Source organism: Pecten maximus, chromosome 7 (genome assembly GCF_902652985.1).
Source record: "Pecten maximus chromosome 7, xPecMax1.1, whole genome shotgun sequence".
In the NCBI taxonomy this organism is placed as follows: Eukaryota; Metazoa; Mollusca; class Bivalvia; order Pectinida; family Pectinidae; genus Pecten; species Pecten maximus.
This window is the reverse complement of record NC_047021.1, coordinates 17,535,733-17,547,739: the sequence shown is the minus strand read 5'-3', so window position 1 is coordinate 17,547,739 and position 12,007 is coordinate 17,535,733. Positions and strand designations below refer to the sequence as shown.

The 12,007-nt window shown below is 35.4% G+C and overlaps 1 protein-coding gene across 5 annotated transcripts in view; it reads right to left on the bottom strand.

Annotated features, from left to right (window-relative positions):
* The window catches only part of LOC117331792 (trichohyalin-like), a 67,772-nt gene that overhangs the window by 28,281 nt on the left and 27,484 nt on the right, over positions 1–12,007 (bottom strand). For 4 of the 5 annotated variants that reach the window (XM_033890677.1, XM_033890678.1, XM_033890676.1 and 1 more), the window contains exons 22-38: positions 11,526–11,655; positions 11,087–11,261; positions 9,606–9,796; positions 9,013–9,207; positions 8,640–8,763; positions 8,167–8,280; positions 7,616–7,731; positions 7,200–7,372; positions 6,528–6,744; positions 5,814–5,969; positions 5,021–5,176; positions 4,439–4,642; positions 3,260–3,422; positions 2,569–2,747; positions 1,791–2,011; positions 1,022–1,191; positions 371–397 (exon numbers count right to left, since the gene is read on the bottom strand). In XM_033890677.1, coding sequence (XP_033746568.1) covers positions 371–397; positions 1,022–1,191; positions 1,791–2,011; positions 2,569–2,747; positions 3,260–3,422; positions 4,439–4,642; positions 5,021–5,176; positions 5,814–5,969; positions 6,528–6,744; positions 7,200–7,372; positions 7,616–7,731; positions 8,167–8,280; positions 8,640–8,763; positions 9,013–9,207; positions 9,606–9,796; positions 11,087–11,261; positions 11,526–11,655 — 2,711 coding nt within the window. The remainder of the gene's footprint in view (positions 1–370; positions 398–1,021; positions 1,192–1,790; positions 2,012–2,568; positions 2,748–3,259; positions 3,423–4,438; positions 4,643–5,020; positions 5,177–5,813; positions 5,970–6,527; positions 6,745–7,199; positions 7,373–7,615; positions 7,732–8,166; positions 8,281–8,639; positions 8,764–9,012; positions 9,208–9,605; positions 9,797–11,086; positions 11,262–11,525; positions 11,656–12,007) is intronic. The other variant, XM_033890679.1, reaches the window with a different exon arrangement.

The window sequence follows — 12,007 nt, the reverse complement described above, 5'->3', positions numbered from 1 at the left end:
TTCTAGTGTTAGTTGTTGTTATACATAAAAGCGTATGTAATTCTGTATGTATAGCTTGTCATTCATTGTCTTTTAATATTTGTTTTAATGTTATAGGTTATGGAATGGAAGAATTCAGCAATAAACGTACATGTCCAAAAGATATTAAGACTTTGTTGTGAATACACCCCCCCCCCCCCCCCCCCCCCCCCCCCGAGAGTCACGTGACTCAATGTATGTAATTATATAAGTCTTGTGAAAAAAAAGTCCAAAATGGTGTCATATATATTGAATCTAACGGTTAAAATGATAGAAGCCAACATGTGTCAATTTAATGGTGAAATAATGGCAAGTATTTGAATGTTTTGGTTACATATTAACACACAATCACCTGTTCTCTTTGATAAACCTGCAACCACTGTTAAAAAGAGGGACAACTGTACATGAACACTGTTTAGTAAACCATGGCCAATTACTTCGTGTAATTAGAAATACCTCATAATAACACAACATTGATAGAAACATCATCATCCAAGATATACCATCAAACATACAGGTACAAGTCGGATTATTGTTTTAGTACTATTGAAATTGTACACAAAAGTTAGAATTGCTCTTTAATATGTAACTCTAGCTGAACTGACCAGAACACTAATTAGTATGTTGATAAGGCCTTGATGAAAAAAATTTAAACTAGAAGTTAAAGATGGCAGAGAAATATAATTAGATGGATGATAATGTTGGATAGATGACTTACATAGGTGATATGTATATTTCAATAAATCCGTGTTAGAGATCACTCATAAAGTCAATTATCACATTACAAAATAATTTATACAGTGTAAGAGAGACAAGCCGAGTGAAATAGGAATTCATATCCTTACAATTACGTATAGGAAGACGTTGTTCTTAAGTGTGGAAAAAAACAGACATAGTCTACAAAATCAGGATAACACAAACATACGTTACATACTACAATATATAATTGTTACAATATCAATATTCAATTATTATGTCACTGATTCTGTCTGATATTACATACCATTCTGGTCCTTGGCATCTTGTGTCAGCTCCTGTATTCCAGCTGCCTCATCATCAGCCTTTAATCTATCCTCTAAGTTCTCTTTGTCCTTCTTATCCAACTTCTTCCTCTTCCTCGCCTCCAATCTCTCCTTTGCCAGTGCTCTCATCCTCTGTCTGTCTGCCTCAATACTGGGATTACAGGTACATGTCATTATAGGCTGAAACATGTATTCCATTACAATTGGCTAAGTTTGTGAAATTTGTAAGACATATCTAACTTAATATCCCATTACTACAAGGCAAATACGAAAAGGGAGACAATTCTCTTAAAAATAGTTGAAAGTGGAAGCACACTTTGTGTGAACAAGATGAATACAAATATGAGACAAGTAACAGAATCTAGTAAATGTCTGTAAGACATAAATGTCCCCGCTGTAACTCGACACCCCCAAGTTTGGTGAGGATCGCATCAGCAGTTACTGAGATTAGCTAGTTTCATTGCATCAGGACGGGATGCAATGAAATGTGACGTGACGGACATGGGTAAAACTATATCTCTCCCCCCCCCCCCCCCCCATTCCCAACCCCGTTCCATGGCGGGCAAATCAGAGAAGGGACATACAATGTAACTCCTACTGAATACTCAAATTTCCTCAGTAACCCCAACAGATTGTCTGAATAAATACCTTTTTGAAACACTACTAGAAGAAATATTTTGCCATTTTTTTAAATGAAATTATTACAGGCAGGCTTTTCACAAAAGTTTTACATTTTCCAGTAAATCTTACTTTTGTTTCTGTTTTTCCTCGGCCTCGTGTGCCATGGAGAAAATCAATGCCACAGAGTCCAGTTTCTCCTCCTGTTTCATACGGTTCTTGTCGCGGCGTAACTTAGCCACAGCCAGTTGTCGCTCTCTCTCTTGGGCAATTCTATCTTTCTGATTTTGTAGTGACCTCATCAAGGCATCCTTCTCGTCATCAAACATTGTCTGCAGGTTTTCTAGGACATTCTACACAGAAATCATTAATGAAAGCTTATAAAGTTTGAAGGCACTTTGATATCTTTGAAAAATACGTACTTCTTCAGATTTAATTTTTAAACATTTTTTAAATTACCCGATATACTTATTCAAATCTACAAACCATACTGAAATCAGCTTAATTAACCAATCTTAGATGGAGAGATAACTACAGCAAGATAACAGTGTACTAATCTGTAGTAAAATGAAAGTAATAAAACATTGACTGTAGTTTTCAAACCATTTTTGTTATCACAGTCCAAGTGGTTGGACCACTGCATGGAACTACAGATGTTTGTTTATGAAATGGGCCTAGTGATCTTATTTTACTTCCTGACAAATACTTTCAAGATATGTATTTACATCAACTGTACAAAGCTGTTAAGGTTTATACCAAAATGCTATATTTTGAAATTGACAAACTGATCAAGAAGGCTCCATTTAAGATTCAATTGACTGACTTCACTCTGTATCACCAGTAAATCTCAAGAGCAATTCAATTGATCATCCAAAGCAAGATCCAATCCTTAGATGTAGACGTTATATACCCTTCTTCGCTGCTTTGTCTTTTCCTCTTCTTCTTCTTCTACAATCTGATCTAGTGTGTCATCGTCAGTTGACAGCCCCTGTTCCTCTCTTTCCTTTCTCAACTCTTCTTTTCTTTCCATCATGTCTTTCTTCTTCTGATCTTCATCCCTGTCATCTTCCACAAGAAGTGCATCCAGAACTTTAAAAGGAAATATTAACAAACTATTAAAATAAATATTTGATCTACAAGTAATTAAGATTATGATTTCCTACAGTTATGACATGTGTTATTCTGCATTAATTAAACAGGGTTTGTACTGGCTAAATTATAAAATTATAAATGCAGTCCTTTTCAGATAGGGTCCTAACAATCTGCAAAGTTTGAATAATTCGGATCCTTTCTGATTTCTTTTATTCAAAAAAGTTATAGGGACAGCTAACCCTTAACATCCATTTGGTTCTACAGAACTGAAGTTCTATGGTGTAAATATAAACTTCACACATAGGGTATACCATCAAATATCATACAGTCATCATCTTTTTTTAAGTCATTGTAAGAAAACAAATGTGATATCACAGCTTTGCAAAAAATCATTTTCTTTGAAAAAGAAAATTTAACATTCCTGGCAGAAGTGCTAATAAAGTTTTATATAATGTATTATTGATATTTATTCAAAACATGACAGTCCATGAGAGTAAAAGTAGACCTACGCTCGTTGTTTTCTGTAAGATCGCCATACAGATGGTTAGCCTCCGACAGATTGCCATCTTCTCGTAGTTTTCTTTCTTTCAGCTTCAGTTCTACCAGTTTCTTCTGTTTGTCTTTGTCACTCAGCTTGTTCCATTCACCCTCACCAATCTCCTTGATCAAGGCCTACAAAATAATTATTTGTGGTCAGGTTTATATACTTTATAATCAGTCTTATACACTGTAATTTAAAATGTTATTCTGTACAATACTATAAAAATGTTCTTTTGAATATAAATGATGTACAACCAGTACATCACATGACCATAACTATACTTTTTCAATCTGAATTCGGTGATGATATAATGTATACAATTATAAAGTAATGAATAAACTGTCTGTACAAATAAGGGCATGCAATACGGGTGTATGGATAATCATGTCAGTGAGATAAAGGCTGTGATTTATAAATTATATAAGTTTGGTATGTATGAAATCTATAACATGAATGTTCTGTACAATGACTCATCTTTTTCTGTTATAGTTTGCAGACTTGTATTTCATTATTTGTCACATGTATGCGTTTGAAAAGTCTGAATAAAACTATAAGTTACAAACAAAATGATATATAACAGATATATGTAAGGCTCAAACTCGTTATTTAAGTCACCAGATCAGCTAGCCAATAAAATACCTGGAATTCCAACATGGTATTTGTAATAGAATCATATGTACAAAATAATCACAATTATCTGTGTGATCATGGTGACAGGTTACCTATTGATGATGTGAGTAGACACAAACTCTGATGTTTATTATTTTCATAACAGAGATATACAAATTTTAGACTCAAACCCTGTCAGAAACTCAAACAGATGATGTAGCTGGCACACTGCTCATGCAGCACACATACGTAGCTAACCAACACACGACTACCAACTTCCAAAACAGGAAAGGAAAGCACCATTGATGTGAGCAGAATGCCATATGGTTTTTTTTTATGTAGATATAACTAAAGATAAATATAACTTAAAATAAATCACAATGACATCAATGGAAAATAAGTATTTTTTAAAACATCTGCACATATTCCTTTATGGATGGCATTTATCACAGATATGTAGCTGACAAATATTTTAAAGTGGATAGAATCCAGGACTCAATATCTGATAATATTTAAAAACAATAATTAAATGTCTTACAGCCTCAAGAAGTTTTTCTCTCAGTGCATCATACTTCTGCTCCAGGGCATCTACCAACTGCTTATCTGGATCTTCATCAGCCTCAGTCTGGTCTTCAGCCTCTTTCTGAGATTTACCCAGTAGCACAAAAGCTACATTGTCATTCCAACCCTCTTTCTGTAGCATCCTCTGTACTTGGACAATTTGTTGTAAAGTCTTTGGATCCTAGTAATTCATAAAAAAATAAGATAAAATACCAAGTGAAACTTTCACAGTTAGAGTGAAACTATGATTAAAAGTACAGGAAAAAATAAACTTTACTGAACAGATGATAAATTACCTAGCTCAAGTTTCATCAACCTACCTCTACTTAAAAATTCCTTAACTTAAATTTTTCATTAGGAAAGCATCGCAGAACTTTAAGGAACCCTATCTTTAAAATTTTGTCTTTGAACCCAATAATACTTTCCTGCCAGACATTTTAAAGTTACAGAATTCCTGGGATACAAAAGTTTAATGATCCTTTGATTACCAGGTTACTGTATACTACCTGTGTAATGTGACCTATTGTGATGTTATAAAACGGTTTGACAGCCAGATTACCTTATTTTGAATGTCTCCCAAAAGGAGACGACTCTCGCTGTCCTGTTGTTGCTGAAGATTGGACAGAATGTGAACTTTAACATCATCTTCAGTAAGGTCATGACCTTCTGACCTCATCTTTTCCATCAAGTTTTCAATTTCAATACAAGCTGCTTCCTACAAGTCAAACAGAAGACAATTGTTTTCAATGTTGAGTATATATTGTATATAAAAGTGTTAGTTTTCATCAACAACACCATACATGACATGATTTTTAAATCCATCATGTTCAATTTTGATGTTCTGTTTATGTAATAATTAAGAATGTGTCGTTTTTACTGTACATCAGTTGAGATCTTTTTTTGAGATATTTTATAAGACCCACAGTGATATTGGGTTACAGGTCAAAGTTCAATTTTGTATTCAGTAAGTGTTTAACATTGTGATGACATTATGAAATAGAAATGGTCAGACATAAGTCAAATGACCAACGCCAATAAAGCCATGAGGTAGTTTTCTATCTCCTAACAAGCAAAGATTTTTTTTTTATCATTTCAAAAACGAAAAACACTTGGTTGGAAATTAAACACAAAGAGAACAGGCCAAATATTTTGTTTGGTACTCTTCTATCAACATAAGGTAAATTAAATAAGGATCAGAGCTCATTTCATATATATATATAAGAAAAAAATTTTAAAAAAATGTTTGCATCCTATCTACATATAGAGTGTATAACTCAACTATAAGGGTCAGATACAATAATGTACAGCTGTGAAAACCAATCAAAATAGATCAGTTTATTTGGAATGCTGACCCGGAATATTTCTAGTTGTTCCTCTTGATCCTTTAATTTCCCATCCCTCCAAAGTTTCCGAAGTTCCTGGAGCTCGGCGAGTTTATCTTTCCTTTGTTCCTCAGACATATTGTGTATCTTCTCCCTCAGTGAACTGTCTGAAGTCTCATCCAGGACCTGTAGTGTTGATAGTTGTGTCAAAGAAACGATAACAACTCAACATTATAAACCATCTTCAGTTATACAAGGTACAAGAAATTAGAGCAAGATATTTTTGTCATCAGTAAAATAATTGCTTGTTAAATGAATAAATTTAAATGTATTTTATCAAAAAAACAAGAACTTCAATGCTCCTGCTGCCACTAGACACCACGAAACCTCAGCAGTTCCTGTGATTAGCTAGTTACATTGTATTGGGACTGAACGGGACGCCATGGGACAGGACAGACATGGATAACACTCTATGCCCCCCATTTCATGGCAGGGGCATAAAAAATATGCTAACTAAATTCAATTTTGAATGCTATACTCTTGCAGCAGTTTTTACAGATGTAATTATCTGAAAAATGCAGGAATACCATGACCTATATATAGAATTTAAAACTACGTCTGGAAGCTTATTATTTGTACAAAGTTAACATTTGATTACACAATACAAATCTATCTCCTACAAAAATGTTTTACTTAGTCTCACTAACTTTATATGATACTAACTGAATATTGCTAGTTAAGTACCTGGATGAGGAGTTGTCTCTCCTTCTGGTGGCGTTTATCCACCGCCATAGTCACTGCCTCCCGTAACAAGATCTTGTCCTCCGTGTCAATATTAATCTCAGGTTCTGTATCGTCATCCTTTGTCTGTCCAGCTGCCTTCCTACGTCGAGCTGCCTCAAGCCTCTCTCTCGCTAGTCTCATCTGTCGCTTTCTTTCCTCCTCCATATCTTTCTGCATCCTGAAGAGAATCAAGGAATGACATTTAAACAGTGACAAATGTTTTTGTTGACATTCACCATTTTATTGAGTAATAACATTGATAATATATGGATTTACCAGACATGTAGTTTGCATTGTGACATCATATATTACCAATACTATACCAATACTATACCAATACTATACCAATATAATTCATTTAATATTGAAATATATGCTGTAAATAAGCCCTGGGGACAAATCTCTTACTCACATTTACAGGAGGGGGAGGCAGCATATCACATTGACCCAGAATTTATACCAATTTCTGCTTCCAAACCTGTACTGATAGGTAGGTAGTGTTAGGATGATTTCCAACCATAGTTGCATGGTATTGCGTAACGATAACATGTCTTTTTTATTTACTGATGAAGTAAAGGTGATTAGAGAATATTCTTATATACAACACTGATTTTAAGAAGAGTGTCAACCAACTTGTCTTCCCTCTCCTTGGCCATCCCAATGACCAGGGCAGCCGAGTCAAACTTGTCCTCTTGACGAGCCCTGCGCTCGTCACGCTTCAGTCTCATCAGTTGTAACTGGCGCTCTCTTTCCTGAGATATTTTATCTTCTCCCTCTCGAAGCCGTCTCAGTAATTCATCCTTCTCCTGTTAATATAACACATGAATCAATGAAATTGGCAACACTTCTTTTGGAAAGAACTATGATTGAATTTCAAAATGAAATGAAAACTTATAGGTAATGCTTAGTGCACTGAACAAAAAGCAATGAATTTATATGTAATACATGGACTAAATACATTTGTTGATGGATAAATACAAAATAATAGTTCCTCATGTACTTGGAACAAAGCAACCATGAGCATATCTAAGATTGAATGATGTAGTCACATGTTCATAGGCGTGCTGTAGGTCCCCCAGGATATTTCGTCGTCTTTTCCTTTCCTCTATTTCCTCTTTCTCTATATCCTGTTGTTCTAGGCGGTCACATTCCTCATCAGACAGACCTACAATTTAAAGGTTAGATGAAACTAAAAATGACAATTAAAACTATAATTCTGAAGTTCTTCACTTCCTGAAAATTGTACCCATGTCTATGTGCAATATAAACTTTTATTTTAACAAAAACAATAATTGCAACATGAAACAACTGGATATATTTTGAATACAAGAGTATCATATTTATAGGTTAATACATGGTAAGCTCCTGTCTGCAAATAACCATTGTATTTTGTTTGTTTACTTTCTTCACTTTGGCAGGATCAGAAATGATTAAATAGTGAACTAAAAGTGATTCATAAATAAACCATCTCCAAACTTCAATACTGAATTTCTACCCTTAAAGTGTTATATTTAAGGTACAGTATGTATATATTGCATACAGCTACAGGTATACTATCGCAACAGTATTGCACTCATTTTGAAGTTATTTCACTACCAACCTTGAGCTTTCCTCTGTCTCCTCTTCTCCAATCTCTCTCTCATCTTCCTCTCCTGCTCCTCCTTTGTATCTCCCATTAACTTCTTTAGCAGTTCTTGGTCTTCAAATGCATCACCTGCCAAACCCAACAAACATTTCATATTGAACATATACATGCATATGATTGTCAACACCGCCTATGAGGAAAACCACTATCCTTTAATTAAAGGATTGCTTCCCTCACAAATTATCTTCTTCTTACTGGTTCAATGAAGTAAAAACTATGAAATCTATTTTACCTTAAAACAATATTTTCTGAATGACTTCTTGACATTTATGATATGCAGTAAAGGACTTAAATGACTTCTTGACATTTATAATATGCAGTAAAGACTTAAATGATTTCTTGACATTTATAATATGCAGTAAAGGACTTAAATAATGTTATATCTTACTTAATTGTTTTATCACAACCATTTTTGATTTAAATCGTACCCAGTAATCTGGCTAATTCATCAAATTTGCCATCTCGCCGGAGTTGTCTTTCCTTGAGTTTGAGTTCCATAAGTTTCTTTTGTCTCTCTTTCTCTGACAATAACTTCCACTCAGCCTCCCCAAGCTGAAAACAATTAAGGAAGAAATGTCAATTTGTTTTTATAGAATAGAAAAGTCCATGCTAAAAACTGCTAAAATCATATCTAAGATAGGTCTCATTCAAAGCAGATCTAAAGAATTAGCTCAAATCCTCCATATAAGCACTTAACAACTTTTTTATTTTTATCATGGATGTCAACTGGAGGCAAATTCATTGTTAGAAAATGTATTGTTTGAAGCAGATAAGAAATGACAAGGGACCAACAAGACCTACCTGTTTCATGAGAGCTTCAGCTAAAAGTTTGTCCCTCAGGGCATCAAACTTCCCATCTAGAGCCTCAATCAGCTCTGTGTCAGTGCTGCCATCTGTTGACTCAGGGGAGAAAACCACAACTGCAACATTTTCTGCAGCATTGACCTTTCGGGACTGCATAACATCTGACTGTAATGTATTTAGTTCCTCCCAAGTCTGAAACAAAAGTTGTCATTAAGTTATGTAATGGTCATAGAGCCCAATATCATACCAAACTATTTTTATCAGTCGTTATTTCTTGTTCATTTAACTCCATCTGCTCAGATGTCAATACTGTTCAACAAAATGACTTCGTCACACCAGTATCAGATCTTTGTTTTACTCCATTTTTTCTTGTCATCAGTTAGAGGATTAAGTAAAGTATTTATCCTCAAATAATCCCATTCCCCGAGTGTAAAATTTTAGCATTAAAGTTTGGGTAGGCCTATTAGTCAACCACTTTTAGCTCAATCAAAAAAGAGAAAGGGGGCTTATTTATGGTATTACAAATTATTCCTTGTATTACAAAAGAGAATTTTAGATTTGTTTTCTAGGTTTAGTATACAAGTATGTACCATTTCAGTCATCCGTTGGAACATTTCCTCTGATTCTCCATTCTGTCTAGACAGAAGGTCTGAAAACAGTGCTTGGTTGATGACCTCATCAGTCACCTCCTCCTTCTGGTCACCGGTTAATCGCTCACGGCAAAGCTCCCGCTTGACCACCACAGCTTCCATAAATAGACACCAGTGCTCCTTCTGTTGATCTGTCAGAAAAATAATTGGCCATCAAGTAAACAATTCTTGTAAATGAATCACTGACCCCAAATATACATGTATATACATAAAATTTTCATGACTACCCGCGATAATACAATAATTTGAAGGTCAACTGTTTGGTTAACAGTAGAAAGATTAGAAAGAAATTTTGCATGGACACCAATCTATTACATGTATCAGTACTCTGTAAGGAAGCACTGTATGAAGTTTGAGTTTGATGTGTCCAAACTCACCAATGACAAGATACTGATCCTTTGTTCAACAAATGGACGACTGATGCCTTCATTACCTTTTTAAGTGACATTCTCGTATTAAGACTTCTGTAACAATATGGAAACTATCATTCAAATTATCAATAAGCAAATAAACCACTGACTGATGCTGACATAGAAATCCCTCTGAAAATTAAAATGTTTATACAGAGTCTCTCAGTTAGATTCCAAGTACTACCCAAACATCAAAGTTACAACATTCATCAGCTGTCCAGATTCCAAGTACACCCCACCCATCAAAGCTACACCACCCATCAGCTGTCCAGATTCCAAGTACACCCCACCCATCAAAGCTACACCACCCATCAGCTGTCCAGATTCCAAGTACAACCCACAACACTCATCAGCTGTCCAGATTCCAAGTACTCCCCATAACACTCATCAGCTGTCCAGATTCCAAGTACACCCCACACCACTCATCAGCTGTCCAGATTCCAAGTACACCCCACAACACTCATCAGCTGTCCAGATTCCAAGTACACCCCACAACACTCATCAGCTGTCCAGATTCCAAGTACTCCCCACAACACTCATCAGCTGTCCAGATTCCAAGTACACCCCACCCATCAAAGTTATAACACTCATCAGCTGCCCAGAGATTATGGCACGAACAAGCCTAACAATAGCTTGAACATTGACCCCCCACTCTCCCCTTGCTTTGACTTTGGAAATATGAACTTTGAAATTGTGCCATAAACCATAGTCATTTAACAGTTTATATATGGAGTTTCAACTACTGAGTCAGTCAGACGTTCTATTGGGTTATTGGTCTGTAACACACAGAGTAGCATTTAAACAATTTCATTTTGTACCTTTTCTTATTTATCCACCTCCCCATCAATTTGTACTCTACCTTTGTCTATCTGAGACAGATGTACATACCCAGGGGTGTAGCTTTGTCTATCTGAGACAGATGTACATACCCAGGGGTGTAGCTTTGTCTATCTGAGACAGATGTACATACCCAGGGGTGTAGCTTTGTCTATCTGAGACAGATGTACATACCCAGGGGTGTAGCTTCCCTCTTAGCCAACAGCTGGGCCAGTCTCTCCTTGCGTTGCTGCTGAGATAAGACAATCACTTCATCCAGAAGTTCTCGGTTAGCATTCTCCAATAACAGACGGTGAAACATACCATGTTCATCTCTGTGTTTCCTTTCCAGCATCTGTACCACATTGCCCTAGTGATCCAGAAGATTTCACAGTAATCGTTACACATGATTGTTGCAATCAATTGGTAAAATTAGAAAGACGAATTAAAAAAATATATGAAAACAACTTTACATTTTCTAAGAATAGTGAAATTTCCAAAGACCAATCTGAACTCTAGACTAGATTTTACAAGTGATTGCTTTCAATTACTACTCTTAGCATTTCAAGAAATTTCTTCCTCATATGAGAGGGTGACCATTAATGTCCCGATGATGGACAGTTTGTTAACCTACCATCTGAGACACCTTCACAGTGCTTTTGTTGATTTCATCTTTCTGTTCTGGTGATTTTTTTTGACCAGAAGACAAAGCCTCCATCTGTGTTTTGGCTAGTCTACTATAACGGCCTCTGTCTCCAGCCAGCCTAGGGAATAATAACAACACATCCATCATTAAAACCAGCTATAATTCTCTTTTAAAGATGTACAATAGCCACATAAATGACAAATTGCAGATATATAATTTACAAGAAGACCACATGGCTTGTATTGGATATTTCCAAGTCAAAAACGTTCTTGTTTATAGTGATATAACAAAGATTTTCCTATTCTAGGATCATCCTCTCAGTACCGTGTTACTAGATAAGCTTATACCTAGAAAACATATTTAGCAGACTGTTCAGAGTTACATCCCTTTAATATTCTTTAATTTTTAATTTAATTTGGTCATGTAAATTTTATGAGCTATCATCAACTTAGGTTATTTTTGGACATGAA